Source organism: Musa acuminata, chromosome BXJ2-4 (genome assembly GCF_036884655.1).
Source record: "Musa acuminata AAA Group cultivar baxijiao chromosome BXJ2-4, Cavendish_Baxijiao_AAA, whole genome shotgun sequence".
Taxonomy (NCBI): Eukaryota; Viridiplantae; Streptophyta; class Magnoliopsida; order Zingiberales; family Musaceae; genus Musa; species Musa acuminata.
Window position 1 is genome coordinate 31673382 of NC_088341.1, and position 25484 is coordinate 31698865.

At 37.2% G+C, this 25484-nt stretch overlaps 1 protein-coding gene across 8 annotated transcripts in view; it reads left to right on the forward strand.

Annotated features, from left to right (window-relative positions):
- Positions 1-1140: 1140 nt before the first annotated feature.
- Positions 1141-25484, forward strand: part of LOC135581685 (uncharacterized) — a 46649-nt gene continuing 22305 nt past the window's right edge. For 2 of the 8 annotated variants that reach the window (XM_065104675.1, XM_065104678.1), the window contains exons 1-11: positions 1143-1637; positions 5733-5897; positions 12871-12945; positions 13389-13467; positions 18259-18323; positions 18431-18520; positions 20563-20652; positions 20731-20817; positions 21566-21649; positions 22514-22633; positions 24976-25004. In XM_065104675.1, the coding sequence (XP_064960747.1) occupies positions 1413-1637; positions 5733-5897; positions 12871-12945; positions 13389-13467; positions 18259-18323; positions 18431-18520; positions 20563-20652; positions 20731-20817; positions 21566-21649; positions 22514-22633; positions 24976-25004 (1109 nt within the window). In that variant the 5' untranslated portion in view covers positions 1143-1412. Of the gene's footprint in view, positions 1638-5732; positions 5898-12870; positions 12946-13388; positions 13468-18258; positions 18324-18430; positions 18521-20562; positions 20653-20730; positions 20818-21565; positions 21650-22513; positions 22634-24975; positions 25005-25484 lie in introns of all 8 variants that reach the window. The other 6 variants (XM_065104676.1, XM_065104677.1, XR_010486091.1 and 3 more) reach the window with 5 other exon arrangements.

The window sequence follows — 25484 nt, forward strand, 5'->3', positions numbered from 1 at the left end:
TAAAAACATGTTTATCATATATGTATGAGATAATAAAAAATTGCATTCAATCAAGATATCATATTATTCTTAAAAATGGAGACAAAGATTTCCCATTAAGCATTATAAATATAAATATAAATCAAGATTTTGAGATGAGAAGGCTAAGGCTGTGTTTGGAAATACATTTTCATTTCTAATATAGTTACAGAGAGAGGTTGAGTGAATGTGCCATTATAAAATACTTCGAATGCTTGATTATATTTTAAGTATGCATTGACGTGAATATTATTTAGTAAAATTATACTTCAAAAGTTCATTACTTTTTTTTCGATAAATTTACCCTTCTAATAATTTTAATATTTTTATTTTTTAAAATAAAAAATATTTTTATTTAAATTAATAAGTAAAAAAGATAAAAAATATGTAATATTGTAAAAACATTCACACGGCATAAATATACAATAAATAAAAAATATTTTTACATATATATAATCTTGTAAAAAATTTTGTATGGCATAAATATATAATAAATAAAAAATTATATAAAAATAAAAAAAATAAAAAATTACTTAATAGAAATTGATAAATTATGTTTGTTTCTTGTAAAATCGTTTTGGTAATCTTGTAATTTAAAATAATTTTATAAGGTACTTCAAAAATTTAAAATATTATATTATTATTTTATAAATGGTGAGATGCCAATGCTCCTCTAAGATAATATCGATATTTGAATATTTTTAATATAGCATGTAATTTAAAAATAATTTATCAAATACTAATTAATATTTAAAATGTGTTTTGGACTAATATAGTACGTTTCAAACGTACCTAAATCATGGTAACTCCAAGACTTTACCAAAATTTCAAACACCAATTACTTCATGTCGCAGCAGTAGCCATTAGAACATCATAATGTTACAATTGGCTATTAAAAAGACTTATAACATTATGACGGTCATGTCAACAATCTCGCCTGCGTTCCACGTGTCTGGTTCTTTGTGGACTGGGGACGGGCGACCAAAGAGATGGCCCGGGTTAAGCCGGACCAAAACGGCGATCGAAGGTCTGTATAACGTTATAACGGTCGTGCCAAGAACCTCGCGTGCGTCGCACGTGCGTGGTTCTTGGTGTTTTAGTTTTCGAGGTGGGCAGTGGCGACCTCCATAAGACGGCGTCGGGTCTCCGTTAACCAAGACGACCGCACAACCTGCACACCTCTCTCGCCTTCGCTTCCACTCTTCTTGATAATAATTGCCGACGACGCCGATCGGGTGCCGCGCCGCTCGCTTTCCGCCATCCCGATCTGATCTCGGCCGCCACGGATCGCCTTCGAAACCCTCGCTCGCGTCGTCGTCGCCTTTTTCTTGATCTTGTGATGAGATCGATGAGCGCCGGTTCGTTTCCTGTCATCGCTGGACGCCGGAGCTGAGATGCGGCCGGATCCGACGGGAGATCCCCCATCGTTCCTGGACGGCCGCTCGATCCCGGAGTTTGAGGCCCCGGGGCCCCTCCTCTTCCTCCCCTTGCTCTTCATCCAGGGGGGAGGAATGGATCTCTCCAAGGTCGGGGAGAAGATAATCAGCTCCGTCCGCTCCGCTAGATCTCTCGGCCTTCTCCCTTCCTCTTCCGATCGGCCGGAGGTGCGATCTTTCTCGGTTCGCCTTTGTTCTTTTTTCTTTTCCTTCTTGAATATTCTTAGTACAAGCTTAGTTCATTATGATACATTGAGGATTTGAGTTGGATTCTTCATTGACCATTCAAGAAAGGGTTCTTCTTTCACAAAGAGTTCTGATTATGGCATAACTATATTCGGCAAAAAGAATAAAAGCAACTCTTTCGTGGGGTGAAATGTGCTTTAATCTGAACTTGGATCTTGAGACTAGCTTCACCATTAGTTATAAGGTAAGCTCTCTTTTCACCCAGCTAGACGTGAATATCAAGAAGACCCTATATCCCCAAGAGGCAGAAGGGCCAGCAGATTGTTCTCCCTCGGAGGCTGTAGTCTTTCTAATCTGAAAAAATTGCTTATGTTGTGATATGCGAAATGTTAGTATATAACACTAACTCTTGAAAGTATTAATTATTGTTCTAACTATATTTATGATCAAGTTTTTGTCTTCATAAATTCCTTGGTCAGTGTTTTTGATTTAATTAATTCTTCTAGTTTATCTGGGTGCTTTAGATGGTCTTAGTCCGAATTGATTTCCTGAAAACAACAAAATGTGGTCCTTAGTTGCACTTGCTGCCAAGCTCAAGGGTTTCTCATAAGAGATTGCTTCGGAATATCCTCATAAAGAAAGAGCACTTGGTTAAATAAAGTGTTCTAGAGCATTTGGTCCTCTTTGCATCCAGTGGCGTAGCATATGTCCTTCGTGCTCTCTTTGGCTTATCTGGGTTACTGCTAGGTGGCGAAATTAGCAGGTTCTTCTACATGACATGGCTTTGTTAGTATGTTATCGTGCTCTGTTTAGAGCTTCTATGGAAGGTATGGGCTATCATATCTCGCTTGGCCTACTAGCACAATAGCATTTTAATTCGGCACTGATGCAGCCCAAAATGATTCTCGTTTATAAGCAGTAGCATACTAGATTTTATATGTTAATTCTAATTGTCATACATTCTCATCGTGGAAATTATTCAGTGGTATAATAAGTAATAACCTCAACACCTCAAATTCCTGATGTAATTGTTGCAGCCTATTTGGGTCTTTAGGATCCTTGCAGGCGATACTAAATCCAAAGGCAAGTACCATGTTTTTCTCACCATTCTTGGTGGTCCTGCTGCCCCTGCTGCTTCGAGGGTAACTGCCATAACACACATTAGATCCCAACATTTCTTGTACATTGTCAGCTGTTCGGCCCGTTACATTTATGCTCTGATAAATTTGTAACCTACGTTCGTAATTTTGTACTGTACCGACGCTTTGAGCTCAGCTTGGTATGGTACGGTATGAGCGTACCGAGCAGTATGCTCTGGCATACCGGTCGGTATATATAATAATAATAATAATAAATAAATAAAATAAATAATAAAAAAAGGGCGACGTCGCCTCGTTTCTTCTTCCCGCGTGAGGAGAAGAAACCTCGTTTTCTTCTCCCCGCGCGTTTTCTTCTCCCTGCGCGAATAAGGAGAAGTCACCGACGACATCGAGGCCTTGTCACCTTAAATGAGGAGGAGGCGACATCTCGTCTGCGGCGTCCGACGAGGGAGGGCGGCGACGAATCGGGATGGTCGAGGGAGAGCGGCGCCGGATCTCCAGGTTCTCCCTTTTCTTCTTCCTCTTCTTTCTTCCTCGGCTAATATCGCATGGTAGCGGGCGGCGACGGTTGAAATCGACCGTTGCTGACCGATTTCGGGCGGTAACGGGGCGGAAACAACCCCAATCGACGGTACCGCCCGGTACGGGTGGTATCATTCGAAATTAAAATCTTTGTTTGTAACAACTGAGGTAGCCTCTTATTTTAGTAACTCAGCCATGTGCACCACCAAATTGGCTCGCAATGCTTAAACTGAATTACTTGAGGTAGGATATTAGATATTTATGTACCAATTCACATTCTCATATACTCTTGGCGTGAGACTATCAGGGACATGCCGCAAATGCAGATGAGGTTTTTAGATTTTGACAAGTAACACTTGGGCAATACTTGGGAAAAGTGCCATCTCTACATGGGAAATGGCAAGAGCCTTTTAAGGAAAACTGGTGTTATCACTAAAGTCATAAGAGAAAATTATTCATTAAATCTGAGAATTCCAGACCTTAAATTGCCTTTTGGGTTCTTATCCAAGATCATGGTTTCCACAAAGTTACCAGTCCATAAACTCCACTCATGATGTTAGATAAATCCATTGTCAGAAAGCTATTTTCTGATTTGATGTGCAGGGTAAATTTAATGATGAAACCACCCCAAAATATGGAGGGTTGATTGAACTGGTGTGCTATTTTTCTAGTTTAGTGTAGAATAAATATTTTGGTGAAAGAATTGATAGAAAAATTCATTTATTATGCTTGGAAGAGTTGATACAAAAATTCATGTAATATGCTATTTACATCATGTGGTTCATAAATGTTTCAATTGTTGATGGTTCAACAAAGTTTCATGCATGGGATATCTGCAGCACGACCAAATAGGCTCTTATTGATTACGGCTCTGTATTTTTTAGCAACATCAAGTGAGTTTGTAGACTTTAGCTTTTAGGACAGGAAGTAGGTAATTTTCATGACACAATGTTACATAAGAATTATAATTGAGCTTTCGGATGAGCTATGCATTACCAAAACTATTTCTTACATATATTCGTACTGTTCTTTATTCGTGAAAGGGTGCTCGGTAATAGTAATCAATTTCTGTACACGCTGGTCTTCTACGATGTTATTAGACTTTCTTTGAAGAATTAGATATGCAAGGCCTTAAATTGTTTATTCTTTTATTCTTTTTGATCCTGTTCATACTAAGCTTGTAGCATAAAATAGCTGTTTACTATTATGGGCCTTATGTTTTATATGCAAGGCCTAGCATCTTATTATAAAATTGTATAAATGTCCATCTTATCCTTAATCCAATGGTTTGCACCTTGGTATTACAAGGAAATAAGCAGCAATGTGACAGTATGTAAAAGTAAAGACCGTCTCTTGAACTTTGAGCTTTAAGTCTGCATCTTTTTCTGTATTCAGATCTCATTTTATTGTGAACTGCAAATGAGACATTCTAAGATGGAGTGGTGTGAAAGAAGTGCTCAAAAGTCCATATTAGTGCTTAAATTGTCCTTTTTGTTAATACCATTTGGACAATGCCTGAAATCCATATTCATTCACAGATGTAACATATGCACCTCTATAATTGTTACCTCATCTGCAGTTTTAATTCGCCCTAATTTAACTGGAGGAATTACTTGTGAATTGAGACTGAGCAGGAATCACCAATACGTTGAGATGCTTAACTGTTCAAAATTTCTGTACATCAGCTGAGTTTATTATCCTAAATTTCTTTACATTATCTTATTGTAGCAACTTCTGACTACCAGTTGTGCATCTTTTGTAAGTATGACCTGGATGCTGCTTTTTTCCTGTTCTTTGCTATGTTTGGACATTTAAACTCCAATGATAACATATTCTAAAATCTCTTTGAGCGGTTTCATATAAAGCTTTTTTCACCCTATAAAATTTCATGTTTAATTTACCATTTTGCCTAAGCTTCACTGTTGTGGAACTTACATATAATTACAGAGCAGTTGGACCAACTCATTATAAACTTATTGCATAATATTTCCTTGTCTCATTTAGGATGTGATATCTCTTGCATACTGATTTATTGGATGCTTTGTTAGTTGAGGATCCATGCCATAACACAGAGCAGTAGTGCTGTAGTAGATGTTTGTTCCTCTAATGCATGAAGAGCAGATGCATGTTTTGCATTTCATGCTGGCCCTAACCTTTAAATATTTGATATGTAATCAATAAATTGGTTTGGAGTTGCTAAAAATTCATCGAACAAAAAGCTTAACTCACATGATTTTTGTGTGTAACCATGTTTATACAAGTCAAGTCTCATTTCATTCTTTTAATCTCTTCCTGTGTTTGTAGGCAAATTAGTTCCTTTAAACTGTTAAAACTATCTTTTCTGACATCATACTTCTCTTTGTCTGTTTTTTACTCTTCTCTTGGTAGTTCACCTGCTTGATATCTGCTGTCTTGGATATAAACACACTTGTTTAAAGATATTTGATCTGTTATCATTACTATGCAACAGGTTCCTGCTCGTGCAGCAGCAGCAGCTGCTGTTGCTCGTGCTCTTGCTGGCACTCCTCCGCATGAAAAAATTAGCTTTTTATCTAGCTCTGAAGTAGTTTCAATATATGGTAGTAGATCACAAGGTCAAACTATTGATGAGCTTGAGGAAGATTTTTATGAAGAGGTATACTTTTCTGGACCAAGTTCTCATATCATTTTTTTAAAAAATAAAAGGACTGCGGTTCACAATATGAGAATTGTAAATATCAAGATCAAACAAATTTTTATTTATGTTATGCAAGCTTGACATGTATATTTTGATACTTCATGAGCTTAGCTACATCAATTAGGTACCCATCTTGTCATGGCATTGATTTTGGGAGTCGAAAAGGCTGAACTTTTTAGTTCTAGATTGTCAAAGCATCTAAACAACATTTAGGTTATATTAGATAATAATTTTATTAAAAGCAATATCCAATCCACATTTCTAGGAGCATGACCTAAATTCATTTATTATTATATTTATCGGTTTGTATTTACTAGTTTGACCAAGAACTGATAATAGAACCATAGGCTTAATACCACTTGATATTTCATTTATTATTATATTTTCAATGATACCATGCGGTGCATGTTGGCATACCATCCTATCATGTCCTTAGCTTGGATTGCCTAAGGCATGTGACACTCAAACAATAATCCACAGGGGTCAGCCTGAACTTTAACATCGTGTAATCCACAAAGGACCAACACAAAGAAGAAAATGTTAGAAAGGCGAAAGTGCAAGTAATATGTCACCCTTGCACATGAAAGTAGAGATAATGGGGATTGCAAGCAACACTAAGCAACCAACTTTTACTAGGCACAAAAGGCTTATGAAAATGGATTGAACGGTCGCACACCAAGGGGGTTTCGAAGGCAGGCATAGACCTAATGTTCACCTATCATTTTCGTCGAACGAAAAACAGACACACTAAAGATATTGCACAATCCCTTAGATATATAACTAAGGCCCCATTCGACCTGGTGCCACCCATAGGCTCACGGGGTGCTGAGAGAGTTAACGTTTCATATCACAAGGTCATATGACACATGAGAATGAGATGATTTTAGCTATTTTTCCCTTCGCATGATGTCACATAACTAAAAATGTTTGAGTTTTACAAGACAAAAACAAAAAATAAAAACACTTAACAATAAATCAAGATGGAACCGACGATTGTATTTTTTACCTGTTACATGTTGCCTATGATAAAACACTCAAACACACCGAAAAACAATGTAAAACAAGAATTGAAAATCGTCATGGACATATGTCGAACACCTTGATTGCATTGCTTCATGGCTGTTGAGTCATCGACTTTGATCCTCCCACTTTGTCGTAACTCCCCATTGAGTTGGTTCAGTTGGGGAAGTTGGTTGAGTCGGAACAGTTCTTGTTGAATCCCTAGGATCTGTTGGTCAGCAAGAGAAGGGTCTTTATGTTTATGTTTAAGCCCCGTTGAGGTGTTATCGTGCAAGAGCTTGACTGTTGCTGGTTGGAACTTTGCCAATGCTATATTGCAGAACTTAAAGACTCAATGGCCTTCTCCTGCGAAGATTGCCCCTTGCATCTTCAGAACCTTCATTATCTCCTTCAAGTAGGTTCGTGCTATCCTCGTTTCTAAGGTAACTCAATGGGAGGATAGTGCATGGACATGCTACCTTCGATGTAGCCGATCACTCAAAGGTGAAGAGTTGATGGTTATTAGCTTCTATGCACTTTAAGGGGACTTTCAATTGATGCATAGCTCCACTACATAAGCGAGGAGAGTTGGGTTACTTTTGATTGGATTCACCCAAATTCCTTGGGTTGTTCTCCTTGCTTCGAGCTAGTTACTTGACTTCGCCCACTCTTCACCATCACACTTTTGGAGTGTCGGAAGTGTTGTTGGAGCACTTGTATGATAGATTTGCCTTTGGGATCGATTATGCCCTATTAGCAGTCAAAACTGTGCTCTTCCCTCTTGAGCACAAGTTTGGTTAGTGCTCGAAAGACCCATTGTTGCAGTACCATATGACCTTTAGTTTATGCTTTCTCGACTAAGTTCTTCTTGGGTAGTTGAGTCCCTTGTGGACTCGAGGTCGTCACAGTGTCTTGACTATGTGACTTGGGACACATTTCCTTTTTGATTTTTTATCCTTCAGACTAAAACTTTTCAGTGTGGTCACCAGCATTTGCTTGTTGAAGGTTCCTCCCAACTTTGATTCTTAGGTTGTTTGTTTGGCATTGACGATCGCTCGTCCGATCTTGCCCCTCGAAAGCACTGGGATACCCATAAGTGAAGATAAGTCCTGGAGCACTCCATCGTCCAACTACTTGTTCGAAAGGTTTTGAAGATTCTCCTACTTCATAAATGATGCCCGATGTGAATGGTAGATTGGATCTTCGACTCTTTTACTGAGTTTTTTTTGTAAAGGGTAAATGACGAAGGCGGGATTCGAGCCCTGGACCTTGTGATATACTGTCAAAGTCTTTACCAGCTAAGCTAGATGACACCTTTACTGAGTTTGAACTGCCATTCAAACTTGCACCCTCGTGGAAAGGGCTTTGGGAACCGAGTAGTTGACACACCGACATACTCTTCAAGAACTTCTGTCTCAATGGACCCTTGCCCTGCGCTGAGGCCTTCTGACTCTACTTGCATCGTTGTGGGATGAGTAGGGTCTTTTTGCCTCGATTCCTTTATCATTTGCATAGCTGAGGTTGTCGAGGTCTGGGGAGAGGGGAGCTATCATGGAAGAGGGGGCAATTGCAGAGGAGAAAAAGGGAGTGAACAATAAGAAGGAGAGGGGAAGAAGAGGGAGGAGGAATCAAGTAGTAGGAGGAGAGAGAGGGTGTTGTTGGTTGAGAAGGACATATCTAGGAGGAGGGAGGGGGACGATGACAAAGGAGAGGGAGGGGATAACGAGAGGGGAAGAGTGGAGGAAGAAGCAAAGAGAAGGAGAAGAGGGAGGAGGGATTGGGTAGGAAGAGGGAGAGGGGGTTGTCCGGGTCTGGGGAGGCACAGTGGGGAGGCCCAAGCGCTCGGTGGCTTAGGCATTTGCTTGGGTCGTGCCCAGTTAAAGGCGCCCACCCAGCCCACTATCGAGGCGCTTATGCCTTGCCTTGCCTCACCCGGGCGCTTGGTGTGCACCTAGTGACTTCCCTACATATAAAAACTCCACCATGAGAATGACTTGGAAATCGTCCAAGGGAAGTGCCATGAAGTTGGTTCTCTTGCTCCAATTTTCAATCTAGATGTTGACTCCCTTTGCAAATCCATAAATAGGTTTCGCCTTCGAATTAACTGCTTTCTTGCGTCTTGGACTCTTTGCCAGCTTCAATCCGAGTCACTTTGCTTCTTAGTTTATTATGAAGTGTGCGACTTTTGTGTCCATAGATGTGTGAGCCGCCTTCCTGTTTAGTTTAATGTTCACGAACATTAATAGGTTATGTGCCTTCATCTCCTTTGACTACTCCCCCACTTGACCTTGTAATGTATTTAGCAATTGCACCACCCTAATGTGAGATCATTGCGATGATCCTTCATCATTGCTCGATTCCGACAAATTCACGCTTGAAGGGTCACCTTCTTCTTTGGCCTTCACTCAAGCTTCTCCTTGACTTCACCTTGCAATGTGTTTTGCAAACACATATCTCCCATGTGAGGTCTTGGTGACAAGACGTTGCTTCTTGAACACGACTTGCTTCACCCGGGATATTTCGCCTTTGCTCTACCCTTCTCCTTTCATTGGAAAGAAGCCATAAGGGCATTTAATGCCTCTTTTTGCTGTGGGCATTACAACATTAGATGTTGTCTATCGCTCATAAAACATTTGTCGAACTTCGGGATGTTGCTTTTGGATTCGTGTCCCGTTGAAGCACTTTTCTTCTTCGGGTCATTCCATCTGGAAGCTTTTAGAGAGCCTTTCTTTGATGAGCACTTACTGCATTTCTTCCCAACGTATGCACCAGCACCACCATAGTCTTGCATGACCAATGAGATGCATCTCACTAACGACACCTTGAAATCTTCTGATCGGGGTTGGGTTGTCCTAAGTACTGAACCATATCAAAGAGAAGTTTTTTAACTCTTTGGCATCCGAACACCCCGTAGCTCTGCGGTTCAAGAACCTTTACTCTCGACGAGAGACGGCTGTAAGGCATTTGTTTGCTTGCATGCATAGCTTGCATGAGTACCGATATGATTAAGGTCATTAGAGTCGTATTAAGGTCATTCCTTCGCTCATTTCATATAATTAGAGGCGTATTAATGCATATTTACAATGACTAAACATGATTAAGGTCGTTATCTTGTGTTAGTCCCTAATTGAGGGTATTTGGGGTTAATTACAGTCTTAGCCATTTATTTATGGCTTATATACACTCTATTCTTAATTAAATATAATAAAATTATGATAAAAACCTATAAAAAGATTTTTGTAAATTTCCAATCATTTTTCATCTTTTTCTGAAAGATATGTACCAACATACTGACATATGGTACAGTAATATTGACCGGAACGTAACAGACCATGGGGTATGGTGGTCCTTGGTATAGTGATTACTTTTAAAACTATGGTGGATGTATATTTCTTGACATAGGTCTTCTAATAGATTTTATGGTTGTGGGCTATATGGAAGCACTAGGAAGCAAAAGCAAGACACAAAATGATTGCTTAATTTCAAGTAGATGTTACGTCTACCTTGCTTATGAGTCATATACAAACATTTTAATTGAGCATGCCCTTCATATTTATGTTCATCCTTGGGATGATACATTCAGTCTTTTAATTAACAATAACATTTGCATAGTTTGACTATAATAGTAAGTAATAAGAATGATTGACATTCTGATTTATGATTCTTACAAATTTATCATAGTTTTAGCCTTTTAGGCAAATCACGGAAATGGGTCCTAGCCCAGTTACTTGATACATGAACTGAATCTTGGTAAGCTCTTGGATCCTGGTATAGCTTGTTTCTCTCATCACAATAGATCAGTGTGCCACATGTTAGAAATTGTCATCACTGGTTAATATATTGAAACAGTCACTACTAACTAATTTTTGTTTAATGCTTATCGTTGAATTAGAGGAGAAGAAGGAGAGGAGGAGAAGGAGAGGAGGATGAGGATGGGAAGATGAGGGCTGTTGACAGTCAACAACCCTGCTGTCAAGGGCTGTTGATTGTCAATACTTGTTGATAGTTGTCATTAGCTCTCCACATTAAAAGAACTAACTTTTAATGGGACAGGGCAAAATTATTTGGTCTGGTTGCTGGCTCTTGATTGGATTGGTAAATACCCTTGGTGCACACCAGTCTGACCTTTTGTTAAATCTTGAGTTTTATGTAAAAACATGATGAAAATGCTAAGAACTTTATTAATAGCATGATGTGATTGTAAACTATATTTTTTATGTTTCTTGTTTCAAATTCTTTTGGCAATCACTTCCTTGTCTTATTGGGCTAGCCCGGCCCAAAGAGTAAGTCAAGCAGGGATTGGGCCTTTTAAGGTAGGCTAATCTGGGGTGTTGCCCAAATTTGCCCAAGTCGACTGTATTCTTTCCTGGGTAATGCTTGGCTTGATCCAGGTATTTTTTTTGCCACTTAGAGCCTCAATTGTTGCTTACAATATAACATTTCATAAAATTAGCGGATACAATGAGAGAAAGAAGTAACTTTGTAAAACTTTTTGAAGGCAAAGCAACAAAAACTCCAAGGTTTACACAAAATAAAAAGGAATGATAGAAGAAAAGAGAAAGAGAGAAGCTAAATAGTAACTACAAAAGAGAACTACATTATAAAGACAAACTCTGAAGGGACAAAGTAAGATCTTCAAAAGCACTAATTCCTGAAGCATGCATGGTCTACTTGTAACTGACAAACCAAATAACATTTTCTTGATAGTTTTCTAAGGTTCCTCAATAGGCCTTTACAAGATTTTATTGTTTTGCTCTTTTTAATGACATTTTAGCCATCAATAATGTAGGATGAGCATGGAGAACAGTGAATTTTTTTTTCTTATTATTTGTAGGATTGATAAAATTAAAAGAGAAAAAATGAGTGGAGAAAAGAGTACTCGAATTCACTTTGATTACTGAATGTCCACATCCATTGATCTTTGTCTCACATCAGATGCTCCTCATGCATGGATGATAGAAATTAATGTCAGGTTCGCTCTAGCTCTAGGAATCACTCCTAGTGGTGAAGACTTCACATCTCTTTGCATATAATGTTGTAATAGAAAATTACTTATTCACACCTCTTGATTATAGCCTTTTCCCCTTCATATGGATCCCCCAGTACAGGAAAAGAAAGAAGGCTAAAGAACTAATGAAGTACAATCATGAAAATCTTATTCCTTATGATAAGTCTAATGAGTCACCTACCTTTCTTTTTGTGGGTGAGATCTACTTCCAAATTTTTTGACATACAATCTTTCCCTTGTACAAAATATTCGATCATAATCAATTTCCATCTTTGCACATATTATCCATCAAAATCCTTTTGTTTTTGGTGACTTGTTTCATTTTAGTTTGGTCTCTTTTATTTCCCCTGAGCAATCTAGGCAGATAACTAGACACACATAATATGTTGCCATGTGGCAACTTATAACATTTGCAAGAATCCCCGTAAAGCTTTCCAAATACAAAATAGAACAAAATATCTCCTGCATCAGCACCGAATACTCTCATACAAAAAGCTCAAAATTAGTGACCATTAACGTACAAGGCAACAATGCTGTTTTTTAACTATTGACCCACACAAAATTGGTGATTTATTCATTGATTTGTTCAAATATATATTGCAATAGTGTTGATTGTATGAATTACTCTCTCTTTTTGTGTGTTCATGTTATGGTGGTTCGATGCATAGCAGAAGCTTCATACACTAGGCCACCTTAAGCATTTAATTTCACCTCTATAGATAAATCTCTTTGCTTCAAGCTGTATTCTTCTAATGGCATATGGCCATGCATTTGTTTCACTCATGATGTTTTCCCGTGACTGTCTGCATTTTTTAAATAATTTTATTACTTCTGGTGGTGTCATTTATTCCTTGCACAAGTGTTTCCTTCCTAGTTATGTTTTCATGACAAATAAAGAAGTCGGCTTGATGATGTTTCTTGCAGGATTTTGATCCAGTTAGGTATGTACTAGAAAATGTTCCATCTGAAGAAAGCGATTCTACATACTTTGATAAAAAGGTCAGATGACAGACTAAGTAGGCTTGATTTTCATATTTGTTATATGCCAAAGATATTTGTCAAGTTACTATTATACTTGCTGGTTAGTTCATGATGCCACTCACCATGTTAATCTTGCATTGCTCTTTGTGAATTTTTGTGTACTTCCGGTTTCTAGATTGGATCTCTCTCTATTATCTTTTGTTATATGTTTCTAGGCCAATACTGACAGCCCTGTAAGTTTCACAAATCTGTTTAGTTATGATAATATCATTATCTAAGCTCTACAGAAGTCACTGGATTCTGCTTTGCCATGCTCATTTTCATTTCTCTTATATTTTCTGAATGCATTTCCTTTCAGTATGTGTTTCCTAGCACAAAGTGTTCGTCAATTTTGTTTTGTGAACATTTTTATGACTGCTTTCCTGACTGGAGCTCACTTTTTTCTCTTGCCAACACCACAGTCCACTCTTAGATTGGCACAACTTGATAAGATAGCAGAGCGATTATCACGTCATGTGATGGAGCACCATGAAGAGATGGGTATGTTTCTTATCTGTAAATTAGGATAAAAAAGTATGCTGGTCTTTGCTTGAACTTATATATGTATTTAAGGAAATTTGCCAGATATTTTAAAATGGTGCTTTTTATTATACTTGTCTGAAATATATAATATTTAAGGGTACTGTCTGTCATAAGAGACTGTCCAATTTTGTTTATATTGTTTGATTATCTTTTGATTTGTCCATTTGATTTCTTAACTGTGATAAATTCTTTTATTTTCATAGAAATAAATATCCGAAGCAAAATTTCACAATTACTGATATGAATAATAATCTATATTGTACAGTTGAAATTCTTTCTGGAAAATTAATGATGGGTATCTTTAATACTGGGCCAGGATATTGGCAGTCGTATTACTTATTAGGCAGCTACATTGGCTTTTGTGTTCATCGGAATCATTTCAGAATCAGGTTTAGATTACATCTTGTACGAGAGTTCTATTTATAGATATAACACTAAAACCTAAAGTTGAATTTCATATTTGCAGAACCAAACAACTACGATCTTTGAGGATTCCTCTGATAGAAACTTCCTCTTGTGAAACCAAACAATTCTTTTCTCAAGCAATGCAATGTAAAAGTTGATAGGTATTGCAAACAATGTCCAACGGACAAGCTTTGACATGTCCCTTGGATCCATTGGAACACATATGGGGAATAATAATTTTACAATGAACTTGTGCAGAACAGGGAATTCAATTTCGAGTAGTGGACTGATACCAGTCCATGGCTGGACCAATACATGGTACCCTGGTCTGTTTGCCGGTTGAAGGTGGAGAGGGTCCCCAACAGCACGTGGGAGGGGGATAGGACGAGGAAGGGGGAAAGAGGAAGAAGGAAGAAGGAGAGGAGGCAGAAGAGATGGAGGAGAAGAAGGAAAGGAGGAGGAGGAAGGGGGAAAGAGAAAGAAAGGAGGAGAGGAGGCAAAGGAGGAGATGGAGGAGGAGAAGAGAGAGAAGGGATGGGCGAGGAGGAGGAGAAGATGTGTCAGGTAATGGCGGGTGGCAGTGGGTGAGGGGTGGTGTAGCAAGCGGCCCTTGAGTGTGATGCATGAGAAGAGGTTTTTTGTCATCTGCCATAAATGCAAGGTCTTCAAAAGGAAAAATGGACTGAAACATCTGTAAAGGGGTGGTGCACATATGGTTCATGCCCAGACAGGTGGGTACCAGTCATTATGAACTGGTCTGAGCGGTATTGAGTCCATTGGTGCCAAAGATAATTGATGATATTTTGAAAAAAAAGAATTTAACATATTTCTTCAAAAGATAAACTGATCCTGAGCACATGGCTAACAAGCAACAGTAACAATGAGCCTTTTTCTAATAAAATACAGAGCCACTCAACTGAATGTCTTTGTCTTTGTAGTGAGCTTTCTTTATAAAGTTCAAAGGATATGTGATGTATTGCATTGTAGCCACACTATAATTTGAATAAATAAGCTTATTTCCTTTTAGGTCTTATGGTGGACACATGCATTAGAACCAAGGGTTAAATCTTGATTTGATACTGGTACTCTAGTTGGATTGGTATAGCATCGTTACCATATAGGATGCCAAATGTCGATACGGATCGAACTACAAGCAGACAAAGAGAGAGCTATGCATTGGGTGGAGGCATCGATGGTAGGGAGAAGGTGGCTACAATGGGAAGGAGGTAGCAATGCAGACGAGAAGCAACAACACTGTTGAGAAAGAGAAGAACAAGGATGCAGAGGCAGATGCACATGCAGAGGGTGAGGAGGAGGAGGATGAGAAAACGGAGTAATACGAGGGGAAGTAAGAAGGAGGATAAGCCTCCTTCACTTCTCTTCTTCTCTGCTGCTGCCTTTCCTCCTCTTTTCCTCCTTCGCCGCCACATCTTTTTCCTCCTCATCATCTCCTCCCCCTTTCCTCCCCTCCTACCTTCTCTATACTGTGGTACTGTTCTGGCATACTGTGTCTCGGTACGCTAGAATGGGCTAGACCCATTTCACTCCAGTCAACGACCGTCATGGGTTCAGTTCTCTAAATTGAAAACCTTTCTTGGTACATCTTGGTACCAGTTACTTTACTGGATGATACGCATGATAAGGTAATCTTATGAGGCAAACGACATATATCGAATTGGACCAGGTGAAATTGCCTAGTCTGCATGCTGGTTGACCATTAGACCGGTAAATAGTGGTCCATACTGATATTTACAATCAGTTTTTAAAATTCTTGGTTTCCTTCAACATACACCACAAACCATACTTTTCTATTAGTTACATGAAATATTGCAAGCACATTATTGACCCCCTGATCATGAAAGTTGTTTTGTTATGCCCTCACAAAACAAGGGACATTGGGTTTTTTAAATAATATTTTCATAATCAAGGAATGCTTTGCATATAGATGCTTTGGTATTTCCAAATTTGCATTTATGTCCTGAGAATGCTGTCAATGTGACTACAGAAGTAGCTTGCATATGCAATATAGGCAAGTTGGGTGACTGAATACAAAGCCTCTGTACTTCGAGTCAAGCGTTAACTTAACATGCGTGTATATCTTGGTCTGAAGATCCCTCTTTTCTTTTTCTTACCAAATATTTCAATTAGTAACAAGAAGGATCATTCTAACCTCATCAGGTGTCGTTGTGCACACTGATTCCACAGACTTGCGGCACATGTCCTGTGCAAACATACGTTGTAACTCAAAACCTGGTTTAAGGTATATTCACAATTTTATACTGGTATGTCAATCTGTTTGTTTTAAGTAACTCTTCTTTAATAGCTAGCCAGATGGAGTTGGCATAGATGTGATGGATAAGAAGGTGACTTGATGCTATGGAAGCTACATTGTCTAGACTGTAGTTCTGGAATTTTTTCCAAACTTCATAAGAAATGTCATTGTGAAGTCTATAATTGATCACTGACCACAAGATACCTAAGTTCTATCATCATGGCTCTAGCAAAAGAGTGAGATGGTGTTCTCAAAAGGATCAAGGTAATGTTGAAGATTCCATGGTCATTTATATCTTTGGACCTTTGTCACGAGATTGATGACCTTGGTTTTTGTTGAAAGTTATTAAAAAAAAAGAAGATTCTTGGTCCTTCGGAAAATTTCTAAGATATAATTAAATGGAGAAAAGTTGTGTTGTCCCTGAGACTGATTTCTTTGGAGTTTTTACAATCAGTACTTCCTTATGAGTGATCACATGCAGATGGAAAATGACTTGGATATCTTTAGGGGTGTTTTAAAATCGACTACTACCTTCCAACACATTTTCATTTTGAAAAGCTTCTTCATGGAGTAGATATGGTCTAAACGAAACCACATTTTTTATTTCTTACAGAGACTTCTTTAAAATTAGGCACTTGTTCTATGTAATTCCGTGTAGTGCCATTCTATATTCTGGAGCCTTTCTACCATCATTTATTAAGAAGTTCATGACTGAAGTTTACAGGGTTCAAGCTTTTAGACCTCCAAATTCCTTGGTCTCACAAATTCAGTGTTAAGTAAAGCCTAAAGTTTTTTGAGGCTCAATTTGTTCCTAGGAAAAGTAGAGAGGGCAGTGCAGAAAACTGTCAAGGAATTTTCTTATTTCATGATTTCGCACAAATCACCATGCTCTTTTGGAAGTGAATAATAACTCAAGCAGCACCTAAAAAAATGAAGAGTTATTCAATAGGCGCTCGGGCGCTCGCCTAGGCGCTCGAGCGAGGCAAGGCGAGGCCCGAGCGCCTCGCTTCATGTCCAAGCGCCTCGCTTCAACAAGGCACCGCCTAGGCGCTCGCCCGAGCCCAGGCGTCGGGCGCTTCGGGCGAGCGCCCGGGTTAAACTAGGCGACCGAACTAGTGTTTTACGTCTGGTTCGGTCTCCGGTGCTTTAGTTGGATCAATCGAACCAACTAAATCACCGATAGGCTCCCTCTCACGATTTCCCCGACTTCCCCAACCCTAACACTCGCGATTTTGCCGTCGAGATTTCTTCTCCGTTGTCGTTGCTCTCTGCTGCCGCTGTCGCTGCCATTGTCGCTACTCGCCGCTGCCACAATCGTCGCTCATCGCTGTTGTCGTCGCTCGCCGCTCGCAGCTCCCACTCCCACTCCCACTGCTGCTCGCAGCTCCCGCTCTCGCTCCCACTCCCACTATCGCTAGCCGCTCCCGCTACCACTATCGTTGCCTTAGCAGCCTCGGTCTTCTCACACTCTTCTCACTATACTGTTAACAGTATATTAACAGTATACTGCTAACTGTATACTAATAATAGTATTTTTATTTATTAGATTAATAATATATTATTTTAATTTTAATATTATTAATTTTTATTTATTTAAAATTATTGTTAGGTTTTAAAATAAATGGCAAGTGTATAGGGCAACTCAAAAGATTTGATGTAAAATTTTATTGTTTTGATTTTTGAGACTTTTTATTAATATGACATTGTGATTTTGTACTCGATTTTCTTAATTTAATAACATATTTTTTATTTAAATAATTATATTAATTATATTATATATTTTTATATTTTAGCGCCTCGCTTTGCTCGGGCGAGCGCCTAGCGCCTCGAGCATTTTTGGACTCTGGTGTCTTTTGGCGCCTAGCGCTTTTTAAATCACTGTTCTCAATTGTGTTTTCAATCTTTGCGCTTCTTTTTAATTATTGGTTGAAACATAACTGTGACCTATATCATGCTTTCAATTGTTGTCATTCTTTTCATTTGTTATTGGGTATTGGCTTAGAATGATAATTATTTCACCATAACATAGTATTGCTGTTCAAGTTTGAACTTTTTGATGCTTCTTTGGTCAGTGAAGGGGATGCAATTAGTGATGGAGCTGGAGCAAGATTTAAAAGTGGCAAATGTCATCTGCATGGTAACTTTATAAATTAAACAAATTGTTACTTCTTTCAGTAGCTTTTTCACTGTTTTGATCCTCTAAAATATTAATCATCATGATTACCTGATTGCTCAATCTTACAGAATGGGCGAAGGCACTTGACCTCATCAATAAATGAAGTCTCAAGGGATCTTGTAGTCAATAAAAAGTCAAGAAAGAAACAAGCTTTACTGGTATCTGATCTCAGCATAAGTTGCTCCTCCTACAAACTTTTGTTGGCATAGTTGTCGCTCACTAACAAAGACATACTATTTTTTTGTTTTGCTTGGAACTTTTGGCTTATTTGAATTGTATTCCATTTTTATATTATTTTCCACAAGAACTATTTGGATCATTTGGCATCACAAGTTTTAGTTTTAATTTACATTTGTGGCATCTGTTATTAACCAACTTCCATGGATATGGAGGAAAATAGGAAAAAATGAAAAAAAAAACCAAGAATTTTTCTTGTTCTGTGGAAAAACTTCAGTTAAAAGAGAGGAAAATCATATTAAGAAATCATTCACTGCTTTCTATTCTCTGATGAGTTGTAAAGGACTTGGATGAGTGAGGTTGGAAATTCAACAATCTTTCTCATAGCTTCAGGCTTGGGTTCAGGAAGGAGGACTTGGGGCTTGAGATTGTAGAGGGTGCAAACATATAAATGGGATGTAATAAGCTACTTTGTTTATTTATCATGCATCTGTTTCCATTTCTTTGAAAAGCAGGAAAAGTTAGCACATATGGTATCTGTGGTTTGGGCATTGATATCCATAAGAGAAGTTATACCACCAACTGATACAGCTTGAAACTTTAATCCTTGGATACAAGTATCAATTGTTTGAAATTCTCCTACCCTTGAACAAAATCAAAACTGATAATTTCCGTGATATGTTTGTTGAGCTTGTTGATAAAGCTTCACCATCATGATTAGAGCTACAGTCCTAGAAGATGTAATTTCTTTTTGTTGCTGATCACATCTCCTATCTTGATTTTAATTGATTTTTATAATTGATTTTAGCTGATTTTTATAATTGATTTTAGAATATTTTTATAATTGATTTTACTGGTCACATCTGTTTCATGATATGTTTAGTTGATTTTTATAATTGATTTTAGTATGTTGGAAACTATGTATGTTGGACTTCTTAAGGCTAGTTTTAGAATCTTTGCATTCCAATTATCTATCGGTATTTCCACCATACATAACTCCCCTAATTCTTCAAAGCATGCCTCAAGTCACATTTTTCTTTAGAAATTTTCTAATTATATCTTATGCACTTTAAAGTTAGATGAGCATAAGTCATTGCAAGGTTTGCAATTTTGTATACCAGGATTGTACTGGTCATGGCTCGAACAGGTCCCTTATTGATGCCTGTGCACTAAGTGTCGGTACATTGGGATATACCAAGTTCCCGAAAAAGTTAAAAAAAAAAAAACTCACCTGCACCTTTTTTCTACTGGGCATACCCTCTGGATTATCTTGGTCCGAGTATCTATCAGACTGTTAAGTTTCACCCATAATGTTCTGTACAGGATGGTATTGCAAACCTTGACTGATTGTAACTTGGGGAAGAAACATTCCTTGCTGGTCATGTAACCTATATTCTTATTGTGTGTCATTTTAAGATACTGTTTGTTGGCCAACCATTTTTTTTTCTGTTCAAATCTGTTGCTATTTATCCATTGGATCCTTACAAGCTATACATTATGTTGGTGGATCAACACATCAAAATGTTTTCTTTTGTTGTGGTGTAAGTTCTGACTGTGGACCACACAACCAAGTGGAGTAGTCAATTGCCTGATGCTCAAATGGAGATATGGCCATGCAAGTCCTCTCTGATTTCATTTATCTGCCTACTGGTCATGCCAAAAAAATATCTGTCTTTAAGTCAAAACTGATGACCCTCACTGGCAGTGCCTGGGTCTCAAACGAGTGTGTCATGTGCCCATTTGTAGATATGCTTGGAGTTATTCTCAGATTTAATTTTTAGTCTGTTTCAGTGTCTGAAATTATGCTACTTTGTAAAGAAAATGTTGCTGTATTCTCCCTTGACATTTCTCTCTTTTTTGTCTAAATAGAGTAGCCAATGAAAATTGTTTATCCATTTAGTTTAACCAAATACATTAAAATAATCTTTTGAGAACTGGTATTCTGATCAATTTTAGATAAAGTTTCAGTTTGCTTAACATTGTGTGTATAACTAAGCAATCCTTGGTTTCGTACATGTGGCAGGACATGCTTCCAATTCTTACAGAACTTCGTCATTCATTAGACATCCAAATGGAGCTTGAGACTCTTGTTGAAAATGGAAAATACTGCCAGGTTGTTTGGAAAATCCATGTTTTCCACTGTGGTACTTTTGGTGGGCTTTTTCTAATTCTGGCCAATGTCCTGTTACAGGCGTTTCAGTTGTTACCGGAGTATTTGCAAGTTTTAGATAATTATGCACAGCTTTCTGTTATTCAAGAGATGGGTCGTGGAATAGAGGTCAGTTTTCTTCAGCAAGAAGCTTATAAACAAATTCCTCATTTGACTTGTTGGATAAACTGTTTTGCCAGTTCTTTTTCTTTTGGGATAGGGGCTCAAAAGAATTCAATGCTTGGTCAATGTGAAGAAGAATTGATTAATTCATTTCACTGACATGAAAGAAGAATCTGGGTGGTAGTAACAAACATGGAATTGGCTTTTCTGAATAGTACAGATTTAAAATTTTGCAACAAAAGAAATTCTTTGGTAACTTATGAAAATAAGTCATGACAAACGATAAGTTTGAGAAGCACTTCCCTTGGTCTTTCAGCATAGTGATTAAACATCTACTAACTAAAGGGAGGATGTTAAGAACATTAGATATTTATTTGGAAGCAGACATGTAACATCAAAGTACCACCATACTGCCATGGTAGATCCTTTTGCGATGTCAGAAATTGGAGTCAACTTCCTTTGTGGATAGAGACTTCACATTTGTGATTTCGTAACAAGCTAATAAGTATTATGTATGCTTAGGAGTAGGAAGCCAAAAAAGATTGCAAGAGATGATCTGGTTAATTATGTTTACCCTTTCATATTTTAAAATCAATTGATATTTTGGAAACATTAACAGTACAGCTTTACAGAACATGGTCTCCTTTTTAGTCTCAAATTCTGGTAGTAATGGAGTTCTACTTCTATAAGAACTTGTTACTTCTTTTTATTGATGTTGTGCTAATTTGGCATATCAATCCTACCATTTCTGCAGGCCTGGCTAGCAAGGACAATTCAAAAGCTAGATTCACATTTACTAGGTGTTTGCAAGACATTTGAGGAGGAAAGCTACATAGTTGTTAGTATCCTCATCTGTTGATAGCAAAGTTCATCATTTTTTTGTTTAATTGCTACTTTGGGATTTTTTTATTCCAGCAGCTCAGCTATGTATCTTTGCATTTGCTACAAGTTCTTTTACAGATTATCCCTTGTAAAACAAGAAAATACAAGTAACACTTGTAACACTGGTATCATCATTTAGTCATATATCCTACTTTTGAACATCAGTTACTCTTTTCTGTTAGAAGAATTATATTACATGTGACTTTCTAACCAAACCTAAGTACACTGTTTCTTTAATTATTTATGTTGCTCCATGTTGTAGCAACATAGTGAATTGGCATATATAAGCAGCAATAAAATGTTAGAGAGAAAATTGTTTCAGAAAATAAAAAAATTGAGAGAATAATTAGAATTATATATATATACACACAACCCTGCTACATCAGATATGTACAATCCAGCCAACTATATATATATGTATATATATGCTGACCTTGATGCTTTACCATAACTTCACATTATTAATAATTGACATCTTTGCTAGTTTCTATATGTTGTTGCAAGCCATTTTCGTGCCCCATAATGCATCAATAATTATCTTTCTTTCTCTTCTTACTCTAGCAATGGTCATGATCTATAATTGTCAAAAGCTTAAATCCTTTTGTTATTAGTGATGTTGAGTTTTCTGCATGAACTTGTGCTAGATTCCTTTTTGACTTTTTATACTTACCAAAGAAAAGTCTCCTTTTGGTGGTCTTATAGTATCACAACTATTTTACTTGTATTTATCTCAAATTTATGGCCTACCAAGTGGGTTTTTGTTTGTTTGTTTAGGCTTTATTTGGTTTTCCACAAATCCTAAGAGTTTAATATTCTGTAGGCAATTGATGCCTATGCCTTGATGGGAGATGTCACTGGTCTTGCTGAGAAAATTCAGAGTTTCTTTATGCAAGAAGTTCTATCTCAAACACATTCTGTGTTGAAAGCTATGGTGTATGAGGTAATCTAGTTTCAATTTATCATGTTTTCCAAGCCTTTCTTTCCACTTTGGTTATTGAACTATAATATATCTTTGTATATATTACATGACAGAAGCAATCCATATTTTTCAATGTTGTAATTTCAATAAACATTTGACTCATTATATCAAATGCAGATAAGTGTAGTCCTAGACTCCTAATTATGTAAAATTCAATATCTTGCTTTTCTAGGATATACAAAATTACAAATACTAATATTTTCTGTGTTATTGCATGATTAATGCTCTCTGGAGCTTGCTGCTGGCAACAGTTTTTTATGCATTTTGCTTTTTCTTTAAATTATTTATACATAAAATGCTTTTGAATACTTTTGATTGTCTTTCCTATTTCTTACATTTATAGAGAACTAAAATTTTCTGTTAAGTCATCAAGTGACATTAACATTCATAAATGGCTTGTAATCTTTTGCCATTTTAACAGTTTCTTGGGCACCCAACATTTGATCATATAAAGAAATGCTACAATTCTAGGAAATAATTTCTCTTTTTATCATCATTCTATATGCTCTATGATTAATTTGGTGGTTTGAATATATTCTTAATTTTGAGAATTTAAATCTCAGTCAGATACTGGTTTCAGTGATCAACCATATTGATATGGTACCAGTATATCATGTAGTATATTGATTTGTACCACTCAGTTTCACCTAAAAAATAAGAAAAAATAATGCCAATCGGTATAAGTGTATAACCATTTCTGGTTCTTGGTTGGGCCAGCATGTGGCAATTGGTGTGCACCATATCATTTGATATTTGAAACATGCTTAATTATATTTCTGTTTTTTTGTATAATTAATGTGTGTCGTAGCTTTATCATAAGATCTCTAGTGATTTAGCTTGAGTAATATGAGGATCTTTTCACGTATTTTCAAACATTAGGTATCCCTTCCACATTATTGAAAATTTTCAGATGAAGGATTAGCTTATAGAGACTAAAAGTCTGCTTGCTTTGTGTAAAAGTTTGCATCATCAAATTTGCAAATTCTGCTTGTACAACTATAGAGAAATCTTGTTGTATTCCCTGGTTTGGAAGTCTATAGAGGATGATAGTAGATGGTAAATGATTTAGGTTTTTGTTTATTGCATTGTTTCTCCATAACAGATGTGTTAATCCAATATGTGAAAATAATGAAGGACTAAAACTTAATATATTGTGTTTGTTCACCTGATGCTCAATGGTCACAAGATAGGTAATTCTAAATTCATGAATTGGTATATTTAACTTCTCATGTGTTAAATTAAAATTTGGTGTGTTTATCCTCCATTTGAAGCAGGGACTAAGACCATTGAGGATACAAACAGTGGCATGGTGAAAGATGATTCTGGACCTGGTTAATGTCCCACATCTGATCTTAGAATTCTAGGCATGGTAACTTGCTGATAATGTTAAGAACTGAGTGGGTGTACTTCCATATGGTACCACCTGTCTACCATGTGGTATTTGATGAGTAAATTACTTAGGTTATGAGGATTGTTGTTCTACTGGCTGGCCAAGGGTAACTACACTTAGAATATCAACTTGTTACAAAGCATGTTAGCTGACATAGATGAACCCATGTGGTGGTCGATATCATTTGTCTTGGCCCAAGTGACATACTAGCTTTATAGCTTGTATGGAGGAAGTGTGTCCATGGCTCCAAAATGCTACAACTTTATCAGTAGGTAGATAAATTTAAGTCATATATACTGTCCATATGTTCATTATATGCTATGTGAATTAGCGAGGTTATAGTTCGGGCAAATACAGCTATGGTGTACGGTTCCACAACAAGAGATATATTCTTGTCTCAAAAATCTTAAACTCGCTCATTAACATGCTACTCTACGCTAATGGTGAAACATTTTTTGTTATTTTTTTAGAATTTTCAAAGTTGTAACTATTTAGTCTATTCTTTTATGAAAATGATTTTTAAGTCTAATAGTCTATTCTTTTATGAAAATGGTTTTTTAAGTCTAACCTACATTATAAATCTTAAAGTGGCATATCACATGACTAACACTTGCTATATTTGAAAGGGTATTCTTTAGTTGTTAGTATCAGCAACTGTGATTTTTTTGCGCATCTTGTTTCTATACCCTTTTAGTTGTTAGTTTCGGCAACTGTGAATTTTTTGCACTCACTATCTTGTTTCTTACTTACTGTCGGCTTAATTAAGGAGTATTGGTTATCTATATCTTTCTCTGGTGTTAGTTCACCGTCTTGTTTTTCCCTGTTGGATTAGTTGGTAGCCCAAACATTTTCCATTTTCAAGATCATTTTCCTTTCCATCACCAGTTGCTAATTAGCTTCTATCACATGGCAGGAAATTGGAAATCTTACACAGACGAGTAGGTGCGTCTTTTGGGCTTAAATTTCTTTTTCTTTTTGTTGCATAATATCATTCCTGATGGACATCAAGGAACGACTACTCCCATAATGTCCATCTGTTTTTGAGTTCTGCATCTATATGGTGTTTATTCTTGGTGGTCTTTAAGATATTGAAAGCATAAAGACTGGAACCTTCTTGCTTTATCAGTGTTGGACTGGTACTTTGTGCCTGTTAATTCCTTGTCAAGAGTAATCACTATGCACAAATACATTGTAGTTACAAGTGATAATGGAGATAATACTGCAGTCTTTTACTTATTGAGTTGTTGGTGCATATAAGGTATCAGATTTAGCATTATCCTCTGCAAAGCCATGATGTCACTGTCTACTTTCTTGTTACTTGTATATGCTGCATTAAATTTCTGTCTCTCGCTCTTTTGTTTTTGTGATTATTACAAAGTGGGGAAAGCTAGATTTTGGTATCCAGTGAGGATTGTATGAGAA